At 38.8% G+C, this 16345-nt stretch overlaps 1 protein-coding gene across 2 annotated transcripts in view; it reads left to right on the top strand.

The window, feature by feature from the left end:
* LOC139723603 (UDP-N-acetylhexosamine pyrophosphorylase-like) overlaps positions 1 to 16345 on the top strand; it is a 55362-nt gene that overhangs the window by 37624 nt on the left and 1393 nt on the right. Inside the window, exons 7-10 of one of the 2 annotated variants that reach the window (XM_071634834.1) lie at positions 331 to 471; positions 1387 to 1572; positions 5183 to 5221; positions 14983 to 15055. In XM_071634834.1, coding sequence (XP_071490935.1) covers positions 331 to 471; positions 1387 to 1572; positions 5183 to 5221; positions 14983 to 15055 — 439 coding nt within the window. The remainder of the gene's footprint in view (positions 1 to 330; positions 472 to 1386; positions 1573 to 5182; positions 5222 to 14982; positions 15056 to 16345) is intronic. The other variant, XM_071634835.1, reaches the window with a different exon arrangement.

Raw genomic sequence — 16345 nt, 5'->3', positions numbered from 1 at the left:
ACTAGGTAATACACATTTATGTGCACATGCTGCACAGGCAAAAGATATCAAATGTATAGATGGCTTAATGGGTCGATCAAATGATAGATATTTATGTTCACAGATAGATAGATATGCAGGAAGATGGATAAATCAGATCGATAGACCAATATGCAGACGGGGATAGATAATTAGATTGATAGATAAACATAGAGATAGACAGATAACTAGAAAGCTAGACAGAAGACCTGATAGTAAAAGAGAGCTTCCAGCAAATTTGTCTCGCCATATTCGGTTGAACAAAATCTTTGATTCTGGTGACAGTCTTTCCTCTTTCATCCCTTTGTCCAGTGAAAACGAGTCAAGATTGCAGCACCACGTGGCCAAGAAGAAGATTCCATTCATCAACGGGGAGGGCAAGCGCGTGGTGCCAGAGAAACCCAACGGCATAAAGATGGAGAAGTTTGTCTTTGATGTCTTCAAGTTCTCAAAGTGAGTTCTTCCAAGTCACTCTGTTTAAAGGGGCATAGTCCCGGTAGTGTAGAGGGCGCTGTTGATGATACTGCCGATCACCGTAAGCATTGATACGAAGATTACCGAAGTTGAGCTGTCATCAAGAGTAAAGTGCGTAGCTGTTGCTAAGTAACGTTGCCTTCGTTGTCCTCTCTGCGCATCGCGCAGTCTGTAGTAATGCCAGGTTGCGGGCATTTGTGCTTGTTATTATGACATCACAAAAGAAGGTTGCTAAAGCTGTCATCCCCCGCAGCCGAATCATGAGCCGAACTGTGATCGGACCACTGACTACAGTGGATCGGACTCGGGAAAGTGGGCCAAAGCGTAAGCGCTAAAGAGGAGTCGATAGCGTAGGTCTCTATAACTGTTTAACCCTCTCTTTGTCAGGGATCAAGAATCTCCAGTTTTGCTAGTGGGTACAGGCAGGAAAATCTTCCATTTATATAAGAGACACTTAGGGTTAGAATTTCTGTCACTTTTGGTAGGCAGCAGTGGTGGCAAAACACCATTTCTTTTCTATCTGATTTATGGTGGATGCTTGAACGTAATCATTATGGACAGGCAGTGGTGGATAGGAGGTGAGTACAGTATTAGATAAGGCAAGGTTGGCTATCTTTGACTCTATCATCATGGAAATGTTTCTTGTTCTGGGAATAATTTCTCAACTCAAATTTGATTAGCAATTACAGCTAATGAATGATATTTCAAATGGTATTCTGTACGCTTCAATGGAATTCACCTGCTATACAAAATATGTGTAGTTTGGGTAGCAGTAGTATGAAATATGCATGGTACATTGCAATGTAATACTAGGAAAATTATTCCCTGTGGTCCGCAGAAATATTTGATGCATGATATCGATCTAGCTAGTAATTGTTTGTTTTTTATGTGTAGTAATTTTGCCGTCTTTGAGGTGCTCCGCGAGGACGAGTTCTCGCCCCTCAAGAACAGCACAAAGTCCGAGAAGGATAACCCCACCACCGCCAGACACGCCCTGCTGTCCCTCCACCACCGGTGGGTCCTCAACGCGGGCGGAGACTTCGTGGATGCTGATGGCACACCCATCCCGGCCATCCCCAGGTGAGCATACTGCTGGTCGTGGGGCGTGAATGATTCAAAGTGAAAACATAGTTCTGTTTACTCAAAAATTTACACAAATATGCATATTAAGAAATGAGTGAAATAGCTTTTTACCATGATGTCAGTAGGGTAATGATAAATATGCAAAATATCCCCCCCCCCCCAAAAAAAAAAAAATAGATTCACTAGAAATACGACAATCTGAGAGAATACCTGATCAGGGTCGCTGCGTAATTTTTTTAGAGTCGATTATCGATTATCAATAAATTTGGCAACAGCTGCACTCACTGGTCTACCCGCTCGAGTGAATCGCATTCAATTGATCTATTTGGAAAATACTATAGCTAGGCCAAGGTTGATCATCAGGAAACATTATACCCACAATACTGAATGGGGAGAGGGCCCTTCTGGAATAAAAGTCATGTGCTACGATTGAAATTATTCTATACTTTTGATCTCAGAATACGAAACCGTGTAATAGTACTTGACAACAGCCCATCATCCTAGCAAATCGCATCAGCCAGATCAAAGATTCTTGGTAGACCGTTTCGATGTATCCCAAGCAAATTCCAAATCGTGGAAGATGGATTTTCAGCTCTTCTGAGAACTATGTTTTCACTTTAAATCTTCTTACTAGGCCATAGCGTTCTTTCTCTCGTATTTTCTTCTTCATCATTATTGCCTTGGTCTTGCTCTGCTAAATCTTACTTCTCTCATCATCTTTTTCTTTATTTTTCTTCTTCTAATGGGATGCAAGTTGATAAGATTTTGTCCAACTTGACGAAGACTATAAAGAATGAGAGTCTAATTATTTTTGTGTGGTGTGCTAGTCATGTTCATGCATTTTCAAACTGATGTAGATTCAAGATCATGGTTCATAAAGTGTTGGGCAGGCTGTGTTGGACTCTACAGTAGAGCAGGGGACCGTTTCATGAAACTTTTTGTCAGTGGTTTACACTGACAACTGTTAAAAGCTACTGAAATCCTTGCGTCTGATTGGCTGATTGCAAATTTGTCGGTGAAAACCTCCGACGAACTCGTTGATGAAACGCCCCCCTGGTGCAGAAACTTTGCAAGGGATGAATGAAATCAACTGGATATGGTGGTGGGGTGGGGGGGGGGGGGAGATGTTTCATAAAGCTGTTGTTAATGTTACGAACAACTTATGCGCGACTGGTGATCAGTTGTGATGTGCTATACTTACCAGAATTTTGATAATTCAGCACAAGAACTGATCACCAGTGGCTCATAAGTTGTTCGTAAGTATAAAGAACAGCTTTATAAAACACCCGCCTGGTCTCTTACCAGTAGGTTGTTTTCCTTCTCAGTTTTTCATCTGTCAGTTGTGAGAACGTTTTTTCTTTCTTTCTTTCTTTCTTTCTAACCATGATACACTGTATGAGGGAGGGATTCTCAATGGCTGTGTATAGTTTGAATCCACCACACCAAAAATATTGCCGTGATTTTCCACCCCATGAAATCATTTTTAAAAATGTATCGGTATAATAAAGCATATTTTCATATTTTGAAGTAAGGGTCAGTCAAAAGCAAAACAAATCAATTGCATATTCAAATGTAATGCTATTAAAGAGCAGACAGCTTCGCAAAAGCAAAGCAGTAAACCATTATTACTGTGCTCTCAGAGCTGGAAACAATTTCCAACCATTCACAGAAAATACCTGAAAAAAATCAAGAAATGCATCAGCAGCTCCATCCCCTGATTAATGAGTCTATTCTTTGCAAATATCTCAAATTGACAAAAATGGAGTTAACTCGTTTTGCAGCCAAACTCTTCATATTTGTGTTTGCATTTCTTTTTTTGAATTTCTTTAATGGGGTTTGCTCAGCTGGGTCATTGTGTACGTGGGTGTGTTTGCATTTAATGGGTGTAAGCTAACAACTTGCCAATTTTCCCCGCGAACTCTGAGAGTGGTTGACAATCCAGCAGCAATTGATTATCACCAGCTTCTTGGCAACGCCCCCTCCTCCCCTCCCCTCCCCCATTGGTCAAATTAACCCATTGTTAATGCTTGGTGCAGCAGTATGGAGGAAGGATGCAGACACACTATAATATCTGCTCTCAACCACAAAATAAGTGCCTAACCACTCATTTAAATGTACATTTTTTATTGTACACAGCAGTAGTCTCTGGGTAGGTTCCATGACATTTGCTCCTGTGGCAATTACTCCCATGAAATATCAAATTGATGGAATGTGTAATTTTCAAGGAGCTAAGCATGAATTCTACCTTAAAGCATAACCCTAATCCTAATCCTTATCCTCACATCAAACTAAACCTAAAACCCTACCACAACCCTAACCCATACCCAAGTCCTTGCAGATAATAAGAGCAGAGTAATTGAAGAGTGTGTTCGCAAAAACCGATAAGTCCATTTTTGAAGATTTTGAAGTAGGGTCTCTATCATAAGGTACAAAATAATACCTTTAAAATAATTATATTGGTCACTACATGTGAAGGTACATTTTTGAAGTTATGGTCAAAAGAAGCAATAAAATTCTTATTATTCTCTTTATTTTTCTTGACCTTTAATCGCAAATATCTCCATTTGGCAAATATGGACTTATCCGTTTTTGCAAACAAACTCTTCATGTTTCAGGAGCAAATGTTGTGTCATCCTTCATATGTCTGCTTATATATGCACCAGAGACATTTCTTCTCGATTTATTTATTTTTTTCTATGTGTGTCCATTCTGTTGTCTTGTCTTGTCTCATTGTGTTTCTTTTAAGGTAAGAAAACCTATTCTTTTGTATGTTACTTTTATAACATATGGCATACTTTTCTAATTTAATGATATATTTCGTCATAAGGTGATCTTCTGCAGGCCCAGCTTGACAATTTTTGCAAGACTGTCTGTCATAAATCCCTAAAATGTACAAATGTACATTCAAGTAGTGTGTACATGATAAGTCATGATAGAATATTCTGTATACTGGCACATCATAATTTGAGGGAAATCCACTTATCTTGAGAGTTGCAATGAACATTTGGCATACCGTGAATCATGTAAAAAATGCCTACTTTTCATTGCAATATTGATAAACAAGTTTGCATATTGATGAATTCACACAACTACAGTTGTAGACTGTCTTAGTTATAGAGGTACAATACAGCCAGTACAGTCATGTAAATCTCCAGTAGGCATAACAATGTGCGTTCTGTTTTGTTTTGTCTTGTTTTTGTTTGTTTGTTTGTTTTTTCCACCGTGCTGGTTTCCATTGTTTTGGTATTTCTGAAGAGATAATCTTATCTGAATCTGAAGTGTCAAAGCATAAGATTGATTTGATAATAATACTTCTATTTGTTGCTTCTATTTTGTGTTTTTATTTGGTAGAAGGCATGTTTGCGGAAAGAAAAAAAAAAGAAAGAAATAAGAAAGAAAGTGATCTTTTGCATGTGGAGTTCAGTACATCGGCTCTAATGATATGATAGATAATGAGCTATTGTACACCGGTGTAACTTTATCTACGTTTGTACGTGTGTATCTGTAGTGTGTTTAATTTGGTTTGAGGATGGCTTTGGATTCATGTTTGCCCTAAATGTGAAACACGAGTGCTTAGCAGCTGTATTGCACCTGCTTTCTGTGACAGATATTCGCGCCAGATTTCCGACGACCCGCAGAGCAATAAGTAAGACAGCACCACTGCATCGTGATCTTTTAACCTCTTACTTTGCATCTTTGATTTTCAGCAAATCCTTTCTCCTGCTCAAAAGATACCCTTATTTATGCCTCTTCATGACGCTACATGTATGTGTATCGTCCACACTGTTAAGCAAAGTTTATGCTTCAACAATTGACTAGTAATTCTAGTCTAATAATTGAGGGGGTCGGTGCAATATAGTGCTAACCCACACTTTTGTCAAAATTGAGTTACATGCATTTTCATAATCCTTATCCTTCACTCTAACCTCCGTGAAAATATCATATTTGAATTCAACCAATAAGGTGGTAATAAATGCATGATTTCATGTTTTGTTGATGTACAATGTATGGACTTTGCAAACATTCAACAGCCATTATCTCAAAATGACTATTGTGTGGGTTAGCACTATATTGCACCGACCCCCTCAATTGCACACGGTGCTTCCGTGCTATCTTGAGCCGTACTTCATTTGGTAGCAAGGGATATCGTATTGCATACTGTAAAACCAGAAACATTCGCAGCTTGAAACTTTCCCAAATCTCAAACAACAGCCTTTTTTGTGGCGTGAAACTTTAATGAGTTGCCCCTCCCCGACATCTAGTGCAGAAAAAGAAAAGAAAAACAAACAAGCAAACAACGAACAAAAATTTTTGGGTGCATTGTTATTTTGTTCACCATGGCTCCTCGTGAAATTTTTAAAAGTTTCAATTCAAGCAAGCAAGTATTTCTGGTTGCACGGTATTCGCTCTGTTGGGCTCTATAGTGTATGTAGGCCTATCTGTCAACATTACCAACTGTGTGTCAAGCCGCGTTCCTGTCTCATTTCATCATCTTCAGGCTTATCTCATTTTTCTGGACATCCTTTCATCATTCACTGACTAAAGTAGACATGGATAGCTAAAAAATGTGAAAAAAATCCTTCTCTTTGCCCCTTCCCCTCATATCTCAACTTACACCCCATAGCCCCCCCCCCCAAAAAAAAAAAAAAAAAAAAAAAATGAACATGATATACTTTGAATATGCTTTCAGTCATTACTTTTAGAGGCAAACAGTACAAGTGGTTTCTCTCGATTGTAACATGGCAATAGCTTCTCATAGATATTGTAGATTAACCTTTTGTAAACTTGTATCAACCTCCTATAAACTTACCTTCTTTATAAACTTGAGTATAAAATACAGTACCACAAGGAGACCACATTTACCTTGTGTTTGGGAAGATGGCAAAGATTACGTAATCCCTACTACTCCTTAAAGTAATCCTTTACAGCGTCTTTTGGGACTGATTTCCTCATTAACAAGAAATGTCAGTCTCTAGAACTCCTCCTCCTCTCCCCCCCCCCCCCCCCCCATGATATCATGACAATGTATGTGACTTTCATTGTCTACTTTCGATATTGATACAACACCGTAGTGTTTTGCAGCTGATGCCGACAGACCATCTGTTAGAAATTTCAAAGGGAAATTAAGTCCATTAAGTCCATACAACAAAAGGATCCTACAGTTGCTGACGGGCGAGCCAAGCATGGCCCAGAAAAATGCTATTTTCAGGCCTTTCCTTTGATCATTTAGCTTCGAAATTTCGGCAGATGATAGAAGATAAATTAGACTACAAAATTATGTAAAAACAGAACCCGAACATTTTGACAGATTTTGGTGATCTGACTTCAAACTCGATTTTCTCGGCTCACCCGTCAGCGACTTTAGGATCCTTTTGTTGTGGCGGGTCACATATGTTGATTCCGGCATCAATATTCATAATATCAAAATATGTCACTCTACAACAAACATATTCTAAGGAGAAAATAATATGAATAAAGGGGATTTTAATATGGGCCTGACCACTTCAGCATGATGAGTGGCCATGTTTAACCCATTGAGGATGAGTCCCAAGTATACTAGGGCAGCTGGCTATGGGAAATGCATGTTGTAGTAAAATCAGACCCCGTTTACAGTGAAAAAAGGCCGGGCTCCGCTGCGGCCGAGTCCGGCCTTTTCTCACTGTAAACGCAAAGTGGACCAGATGATGTACCAAACTGCGACCAGTGCACTCCCAATAATACTGTAAAACCAGGAATGGTCGCATGTATTTTAATTTTGCGAATTTCGCAAGCGCCAAGATTCGCGAAATCAAAATGCACGCGAAAGTTCTTGTCTACACTATATGCATTGAATGCCAGTGGCAGGTTGCGAAAATTTCATGCCGCAAAAAAGGCTGTCTGCTCCAATTCGCAAAAAATTCATGCCACAATATATCGTGTTTTACAGTAGTCGTTTGTTTACAAGCAGACTACAAAAGTGTATGACAAAATATTGAAAGGTTTGAATGAAAAGCCCGGGCCGATCGATCCCGGCACTGTAAACGGACAAAATTGTGAGGCCAAGTACCGCAATTGAGGGACAGGCTCGGCCCGGGCTCAGCCCGGCCCTGCACTGTAAACGGGGTCCTAGTCTGTCCTCAACGGATTAATGTTATCCTGTTGTATGCCATAGCTATCAATCGCCCTTTCATGACCATTGTGCTTCATGACTGTCGCTCCCATTCACAGACACTGGTAGAATTAAAGTATTTCCATTTGGTGCAGAATTCTTCCATAAGCGCAATAATTCTCTCTTTCCATTTCCATCCAATGTATTCCAAAGCTCATTCTATAGATAGTGTGATCTGTGTGTAGCTTGATCTTGTAAAAACACTCCACAGATTTTAGTGTACAGACTTACAGGCATAGTTAGGTAGAGAACTGGATAGAAATACACTCTCTCTTTATGTGCAATTATCATCTTTTAGATGCCCATTCTCAGAGACTGAAATTTCTGAACGGAGTGTTGCTTTAAAAAAGAGTTGTGTTGAGAGAAGCCACACCACAGAGCTAGTTTGTAGTATGCCGTGAAAATTTGATACATGCATTCATGACATTTCTAGAGCTTGCCTTCTGTAAATATACCAAACTGTATAATTTTATGCAGTATTAAAGGGACGGCAAACATGGAGGGAAAACATTCGCGGGAATGATATTTTCCCTTGGTATAAACTGTGAATACTTTCACCACGTTTATGCATTCTGGAATAAACAGAAACCAAATTTACACAGTGAGGCTCTTCCATTTTCTTTCTTTCTTGTTTTGTTTGTTTTTTAAATGCATAGTATACATGCATTGCTATAATTGGGAGAAAAAAAAAAAGAAAGAAAAAACAAATTTAATGTATCTTTCCTGTATACAGTTTGTAAGTGTGAGACAGGCTAGATGATTGCACCTGGAAAAAAAGAAAAGAAAATAAAAACATTTCTTTTCAGTAAATTTGTCAGTAAAGCTGCAACAATACAGCAACGAGAAATGCAAGTTTGTTTTTAATAGTTGAATTGAATTTAGTACTGATCCATTTTTTACAAGACAATTAAAAGTGAAACCGAGGTTTATGGTAACTGCAAGAAGAAAAGGGAAGAAAGCAAAAAGAGAGTTATCGAAGGAGGAGAAGGAAATGAGAAAGAAAGAAAGGAAGAATAAATGAGAGAGGAAGAGATAGAGAGATAGAGAGAAAGGCAGAGAGAGAAAGAGAGGTACATGGGGAGAAAGATGGAGGGAGAGAAGAACAGTGCACACTAGCTGGTGTGTCTCCTGGCAACCTGGTAGTGAAGAAGGGTGGGGGGAAGTAATGCACAGATTCACTAGTACCGCAAGTCCAGTCATTCTTGTAGATCACAAAATGCATGAACATGGACAACCAACTAAAATTTGTCTGTGAATCATATGGCATGGGTGTATGCAAGGGGGGGTCGGGAGGGTCGTACGACCCCCCCAAATTTTCAAGAGGTCCACTTTTTGTAAAAGACATTATAGGGCTTTTTACTCTATATAGGCCTACAACAGGAAAAAAAAAGTGACCAGGTGGTGTTCCAGCAAATTGTCAAAAACCTCGTAAATTTCGTAACTTAGTTTTAGTATGCCATAATTTACCTTATTTCTAAGCTGCACTGCCATGCCGAAAAAGTCACTTTTGTATGCACCAAATTGCCCCATTTTAAGATATAGAATTCAAAAACTCCCTACCGTGGAAGGGGGGACACCCCCCTCCCACACCCTCCCCCCGCTCGGTCACTCCGCTCCCTCGCAAAGGTAAAGGTCCAAAAATTTGGGTTACGACCCCCCCAGAAAAGATCCTGGATACACCCCTGTATGGAATGCCTCATGATAGAAGGGCACTGTGGCATGTTTGTCTGTTTGTTTGTTTGTTTGTTTGTTTGTTTGTTTTGTGGGACATTTGTCTGTTTGCAAGTCTGGGCAGATAAGCAAATTTCTTTGCATGATATGGGAGGGAAATACCAGAATTCTCTAGATGCAGTAGGTACCCCAAGTGAGGACAAGGCACCCAAAATTTTCCATGCATATTGTACCCAGGCCATCAATTGTCTGTACGAGGCTACAATTGTACCTTTCATGCACCGCATGGGTCAACATCGTGCATGACATTGCATGAGCTGGCTGGAGCATGTCTTTTTCATTCTCTTTTCGTAGTCGCATTCTTTGATGCATGCAGTGAAGTCTAGCTGGCACAGGCTACTAAAATGACTTTGAAAAAAAATATATATATATAAAGCAGACCAACAAACAAAAATGCATCTTTCTTGTCGTACTGGACATGCAGAAAAGCATGGAAGCATGCAGTGGTGTAGCCTGAGAATTTTTATGTAGATTGCATGCCAGAACTTGGCACAAATGGAACAGGGAAATGTATACAGTATACAGTGATTCACGTACAGGTCTTTAAATGATTGTCATTTCCTCTCTCTTTACAGTATTTCAATTTTTTTTCGTCCCCGCCGAACGAGTTTGAGCAGGGGACTATGAGACGGGCTCCGTACGTGTGTGTGTGTCTGTGTGTCCGTCCGTCTGTCTGTCTGTGCGTCCGTCCGTCTGTGCGTCCGTGTGTGATCAAAATGTTCAAAATGCTACTCCTTCGCCATTTCTAACCCGATTTTAATTCTGTTTACTTTATATGATAGCACTACCTGGGAGCTTTGAAACTTGTACACAGAATTTCAGTTGTGACCTTTGACCTTGACCTTTGACCTATATTGTACATTTTGCTTCAAAATGCTACTCCTTTGCCATTTCTAACCCGATTTTGATTCCTTTTGCTTTATATGATGGCACTAGGTGAGGGCTTCAAAACTTGTACACAGAATTTTGACATTTGACTTCTTTGACCTTTGACCTTGATCTTTTTACCTATATTGTACATTTTGCTACTAAATGCTACTTCCGGCGGGGACATATATTACGCACCGCGTAATTTCTACTTTTCCTTGTTTTTTCTGTCTCCCTTCTTTGCAATACACAGTGAGAAACTGATTCTCCCACATACTCAATCATAACGTCACCCTGAGTTGATTGCAGAAAGCGAGTAGTTGTCAGCATTGATATTTAATAATACGTGCATATTTCAGATTTAATCTTTAACTCGTTGGAGACGAGTCCCGAGTATACTCGGGCAGGAGTCTATGGGAAATGGGTGTTGTAGCAAAATTAGCCGAGTCCTCAATGGGTTAGACTCTGCTATAGAGTGTGAAAAAGGATTTTGGTGGAGAGAGCCCAGCCGAGTGGGGTTGCGCGAGGGCCTTTTGAGATCTGCTTTGCATAATTTTGTTAGCCCTTTGAATCAGGAACTTTTGCTCCTCGGGAGCAAAAGTCGACCAATCAGCATGTCTGTCTGCCCAAGCCTGATTTGCATACGGTGAAAGCATGCCATAGACCTCCATTGGTGGTCAGTGATGCGTGCGAACAGGCCAGACAACGCCAAGACGAAGGATGTGGCGAAATTCCATTTGTCGACGGGATCCTGTTAACTCTTTATGTGCCACGTTCGCACGTCCGACTCAGTCGACGGCATGCCAACTTCGCATATTCTGCTCAACAAACAAAGCCGCCAAAACCGATCGATAAATCGCTAATCCCGCGGTACAATCAAAGCGTTTCTCGCCCTTTTGTTCCTCTCATATACGGCTTGCATTCTAGGTGGTGAATGACTATCAAGTGGTGTTCCCAACTAGATTTTGCATGTACACTTTCAGTTTCTGTCACTATTTTATGTGCAAAAGTCATTTCTTTACAGTAATGTAGCAACTGGTAATTCAAAAGAAAAACTGAAAATAGAATTGTAATACATTGTATATGGAAGCAAAGTTTGGCATTCTTCTTTAACTTTGCTTTAATACTATTATGTCCGGCTTAACAGAAATTTGTAGAAGTTATACAGATTGGAAAAACAGAATTCTTTCTCTAAGCATGACTATCTTTGTGTCTCAGAATAACGTGGCACACAGGGGGTTTCCACCATGGCACATAAAGAGTTAATATGACTATTCAGTAGGGTTCATGTGTCGTGAATGATGTGTGAAGCATATCTTAAAAGGCCCTCGCACTTTCGTGCTGGGCTGGGCTCGTTTCGCTTGCCCATTACAGCGAAGGGGCCTTGACAAAAGGCAATGGATGTGAGTGCGACACCTTGCCATCACATTTATTCGTACACTGTACATTGTCAAGAAACACATTGTTGTGCAATGTGTGCATAGTGCTACATTTCGCTTTTCTGCCCTGCCTTAAGAGAATGCCCAAGTTTGATTAATTGCAGACAGTAGAGTATCGAGAGTGCTCATCTCGTACGACAGGTCAAAATTTGGATTTTGGAACATTGCACTTTATTGGTTTGTTGTGCTGTTGGAGATTTTGTGTTGCTGATGATGAAAATAATGCTCTTTGTATTTTCATAATTAAAAAAAAACAGTCTGGTTAAATGGCAGGAAATAATGGTGTTTGCACTTACAATGTAACTGACATTTACTGAACACTGCATGGTGTTTAACTTGTGGCAATAAACAGTGCAAGTGTGTACTGTGTGTGGTAGCTCTACGCTTGTAAGCCATAGGACTTTTCATATCATAGGGAGATTTAGGAGTAGAGACAAATATTAGTGTGTGTTTGAACATATGGTGCCAGTAGATCAATTACAGGCACCATTCTCAAAATCAAACACTTAACATTTTTATGCCTCCGCCATGAAGCGGTGCCGGAGGCATTATGTTTTCGGGTTGTCCGTCCGTCCGTAATGAACTTTGTGGACAGGGTAACTATCAAAACCTTTTGAGGTATCCTAATGAAACTTGGCATGTATGTGTATTTAAGGGGGTGAAGTTGTGCCTATCAACTTTTAGATGCACATGCTCAAGGTCAAAGGTCAAAAGGCCAAGGTCAAATACATAAAATTTCACTATTTCCACCATATCTAAGCAATGCCTGAAGATATTTTCTTGAAACTTAGTGTATACATATATTACCCAATTAAGATTCTCTGATGAAAGTTTGGGTCATGAGGTCAAAGGTCAAAAGGTCAAGTAATGATATAAAAACTTTACCTTTTTTCTCTGTACCTTGGAAATTGTATCTTCATGGAATGGAGGTATCTTCATGGAACATAGTATATATACATGTACTGACTAGCAGTGATTATCTAGAGAATTTAGGGTTCATGGGGTCACAGGTCAGGGGTCAAAGGTCACGGGCATCACTTCAAAATTTTACTATTTCCGTCATTAATATGCAATGCCAGCAGGATTATTATTTTTTTTTTACACTTGTTGTATGCATGTATAACCTAATAGAAATTCTCTGGAAAGTTTTTGTTTTTCTTTTGTTTTTGCCTCAAAGGTCAAAAGGTCAAAGATCAAGTGAAAGTGCTGAACTATTAGTTTTCCTCCATATCTTGCAAGTGGCTCAAGTTATCTTGAAATGTACTACATATTCATGCATGTTTTTCCTGACAGTGATTATCTTATGAAGTTTAGGGTCAAAGGCCAGATGAAAATGGTAACAATTTACTATTCAGTACAGAAATTGCACTTTTTCTCCATACCTTGAAAATTACTCAATGCATAAATGTATGAATGGGTCAAAGTCAAGGTAAAGTCCTTAAATCCCAAATACATGCTCTCCTATTCATCCAATTAAACCTAGGTCAAGGAAGGTGAACATTCCAACACATTTGTGACAAACTTGTCATTTTAATATTTTGCCAATTTTGTGAAAATGTAATCACACATTGTCCACATGTACTATCTAGACCTATTAGGAGAATCATGCATTATGGCGGAGGCATACCAGTTGTCTTCTTTCTTTCTTTCTTTCTTTTTGTGCAAGCCACCGACTATGTATGACTTTTGTCAAATGTCACGGGAGTATGGAGCATTCCAGCTTAAAATTGTTTAATAAACTATATATTTCATAAGTTTACATGTGCTGCCTTTATAGGAGTGATGTACAAGGTAGTCTACTGTTTTGATACAGTAAAACATCTAGATAATTATATTACATTGTACTTGATATGGAGCAGATGTGGGATTTGTACTGACCTTTATAGTGTCGTCATTTTTGCATTTGACTCTCGATTCTCCATTGGTGTATCATAATGTTTCACATTTTCCTAATTACCTTTGCCAGAATGTTATTGCATCTATACATGTGTTTACAAGACCAACACATTCTAGAGATAATGAGACATAAAAAGTTTGTGTATGTAGGTCGGGCATGGGGGATATACTCTGTACAATATGTATCTGTGCTGTTAAACAATCAGATCATTTCATAACACTAGAAGCATTTGTTGTGAAAACAGGTGAGTATTAGACTCCAAAATATTCTATGTACTCTGGAAATCTGGCAAATGGTAAAGAAATATGTAACTTCATTCCAAACTGGTGAAATACACACATAGATATTATGGCATGAAGAATCAAGAAATAAAGACCATTGTCGAAGATCCTGAAGAAGGTGGAGGCCACCAAAAGTTCCAGTCCAATAAACTCATTCTACCAGTTTATTTCTTGATTCTTCGTTATATTGGAGCCAATACGTGAATTCTCTTTTTTCTTTTTTTCTTGTCTTTTTTTTAGCCTCATCCCATTACTATTTTTTTCTAGTTCTCATATAGGTCAATGTGGTGGTGGTCCATGTATAATGAAATACCCTACATCATTGCAAAAAAATCTCATGAGCTATCACATATTAATGCTACTCCAAACCCATCGATTCCGTCAACTTCCATTCGATCAAGAAAAAAAAATGCTTCAGCAGCTCTCAATATGTACTGTGTACAAGCAGCTTTGGAAACATTTTGAAGGCCTACTTTTTCACCCACAAGCGTTAATTTTAAGCTGACATTCTGTTGAATATTCACATTAATTCTCTTCACAACAACAATGAAGGGATTATCAGATTAAACTGAAATTGAGCATGCCTCATTAACACATTCTGTCCATTATTAATGCCAACTTTCAAAGCAGTAGCGCTATCCTTTCAAAAGTTATTAAAGTTGAAATTTGAGAGTGTGTACAAGGTTTTTCGAAAATGAAAAAGGGACTCTAAAGACACACCTATAAAACACACTATTCTGCCAAAAAATGTTCGAGATAAACTGCTAAAAAAACACACTTTCCCGCCCGTTTTATGATCCCAAATTTTAGCATAATGTAAGAGAAGACTTGCTCTTCCAGAAAATACATGTATGAAAAAGTCAATTTCGGCTAGGTTGACCCATTTCACTTATTTTCAGTCCTCGCGCAAAATGAGTGTGTGTGACTTTTTGTTCGTTTTGTGATGCACGGTCACGTATTCAATTCATACACTGTACAATCGGGGATTGTCATGCAGTCCTTAGATACTTATTAAATCCATTTCTGTCCTGTGTTGTCTTACAGCCGGAGAGCCAACGATCCCGACGGCTACCCAGTGACGTGTGAAGTCTCTCCACTGCTTTCCTATGCAGGAGAGGTGAGATTATCTTCCCACTGCCAGTAGAGGGCGCTGTCTCATATTGGGATTGTGGACTGCCATTATTGCAACATTCTCAGCATGCAGTCACAGGCAACAACAGCCATGAATGCTTGCCTTGATTTTGATGTTGCCTTTTTGTTGCTGTCGTATGAATTCCTACAATTTGATGGAAATATTGATAACACAATTCTAATCAAGTCGTGGCTAGTGACACCAAGTTTCCTTAAAAAAAAAAAAAAAAAAAAAAATGTTTTTATTATACCGCCAAAATGCATTCAATGATGGCTAAAATCGCACTTTTGAAATTGAATATGTCATGGATGACCAGGCGTTCCAGTAAAATGCCTTGTTTGACCAATTTATCTGTCAGTCATTATGTTTGTAACGTTATCACAAAAGATAACGTTTAAATTTTTGTTATATTCCACTGAACCAATTTAACTGGCTCTCAAAAAGTGACAGTTTTTCATTAGACCAAAATTCCAGATGAGGTTTTTGGAAAGAGGGCCTCTCAAAACACTCGCCTGTCTGTGGGTGGCATGTCAGCCATGTCAACATTTGTTTCTGTTTTTGGTTGTGTATGTTCAACTTTATTCATCTATTCAATTATTGCGGATGTATTAATTAATTGATTTATTTATTTAGTCATATGGGCAATTCCGCGGTTAGTAACGTTACATTTGAACAAATTTAGATCTTTGTTTTTACTACTAAATTACCATTTATTCATTTAAAGCCAAAATTATGTCAAAAACATGTTCATCATTCCCAGGTTTATGATACAGAAAAGAATGAATACAATCCAAGAAATAATAGCATTGCTATGGCAACTGAAAGGGCTGGTTAGTAACGTTACGAAAAAAGGACATGACAAAAAAATCAATGTCTTGTAACAAAAAGTGTGCAAAAATTCAAGTTACTTCAAAGAAAGTGTTGCATTAATTTCAATTATTGCATCATGACAAATGTTCACACAATGTTTTTTAGCAGTTCAACCAATAATTTCTTAGCTAGACCCCAAAAAGCATGGTTAGTAACGTTACGGAATAGTAACGTTACATTTGTCCGGAGTAATTCCGCAGGTCATTTCACCCTTTTGTAATTGACAAAATGTCACATGACTTCTGGAGTATTTAAATGTATTTATCTTTTACCCTTTAGCAAAACTTTGAGGAAAAAATTTCAAAGGAACCCACTGTAATTTGCATTTAAGTGAATTTCAGCATCCCCAGTCCCACATGTACATTTTAAATGATGGTTTTAGATCTCGCGAAATCAATAAATATG

Source organism: Diadema antillarum, unplaced genomic scaffold, assembly GCF_040938485.1.
Source record: "Diadema antillarum isolate AM-2024a unplaced genomic scaffold, OU_Dant_1.0 scf00000196, whole genome shotgun sequence".
Lineage (NCBI taxonomy): Eukaryota > Metazoa > Echinodermata > Echinoidea > Diadematoida > Diadematidae > Diadema > Diadema antillarum.
This window is presented reverse-complemented; position numbering and strand designations above follow the sequence as displayed.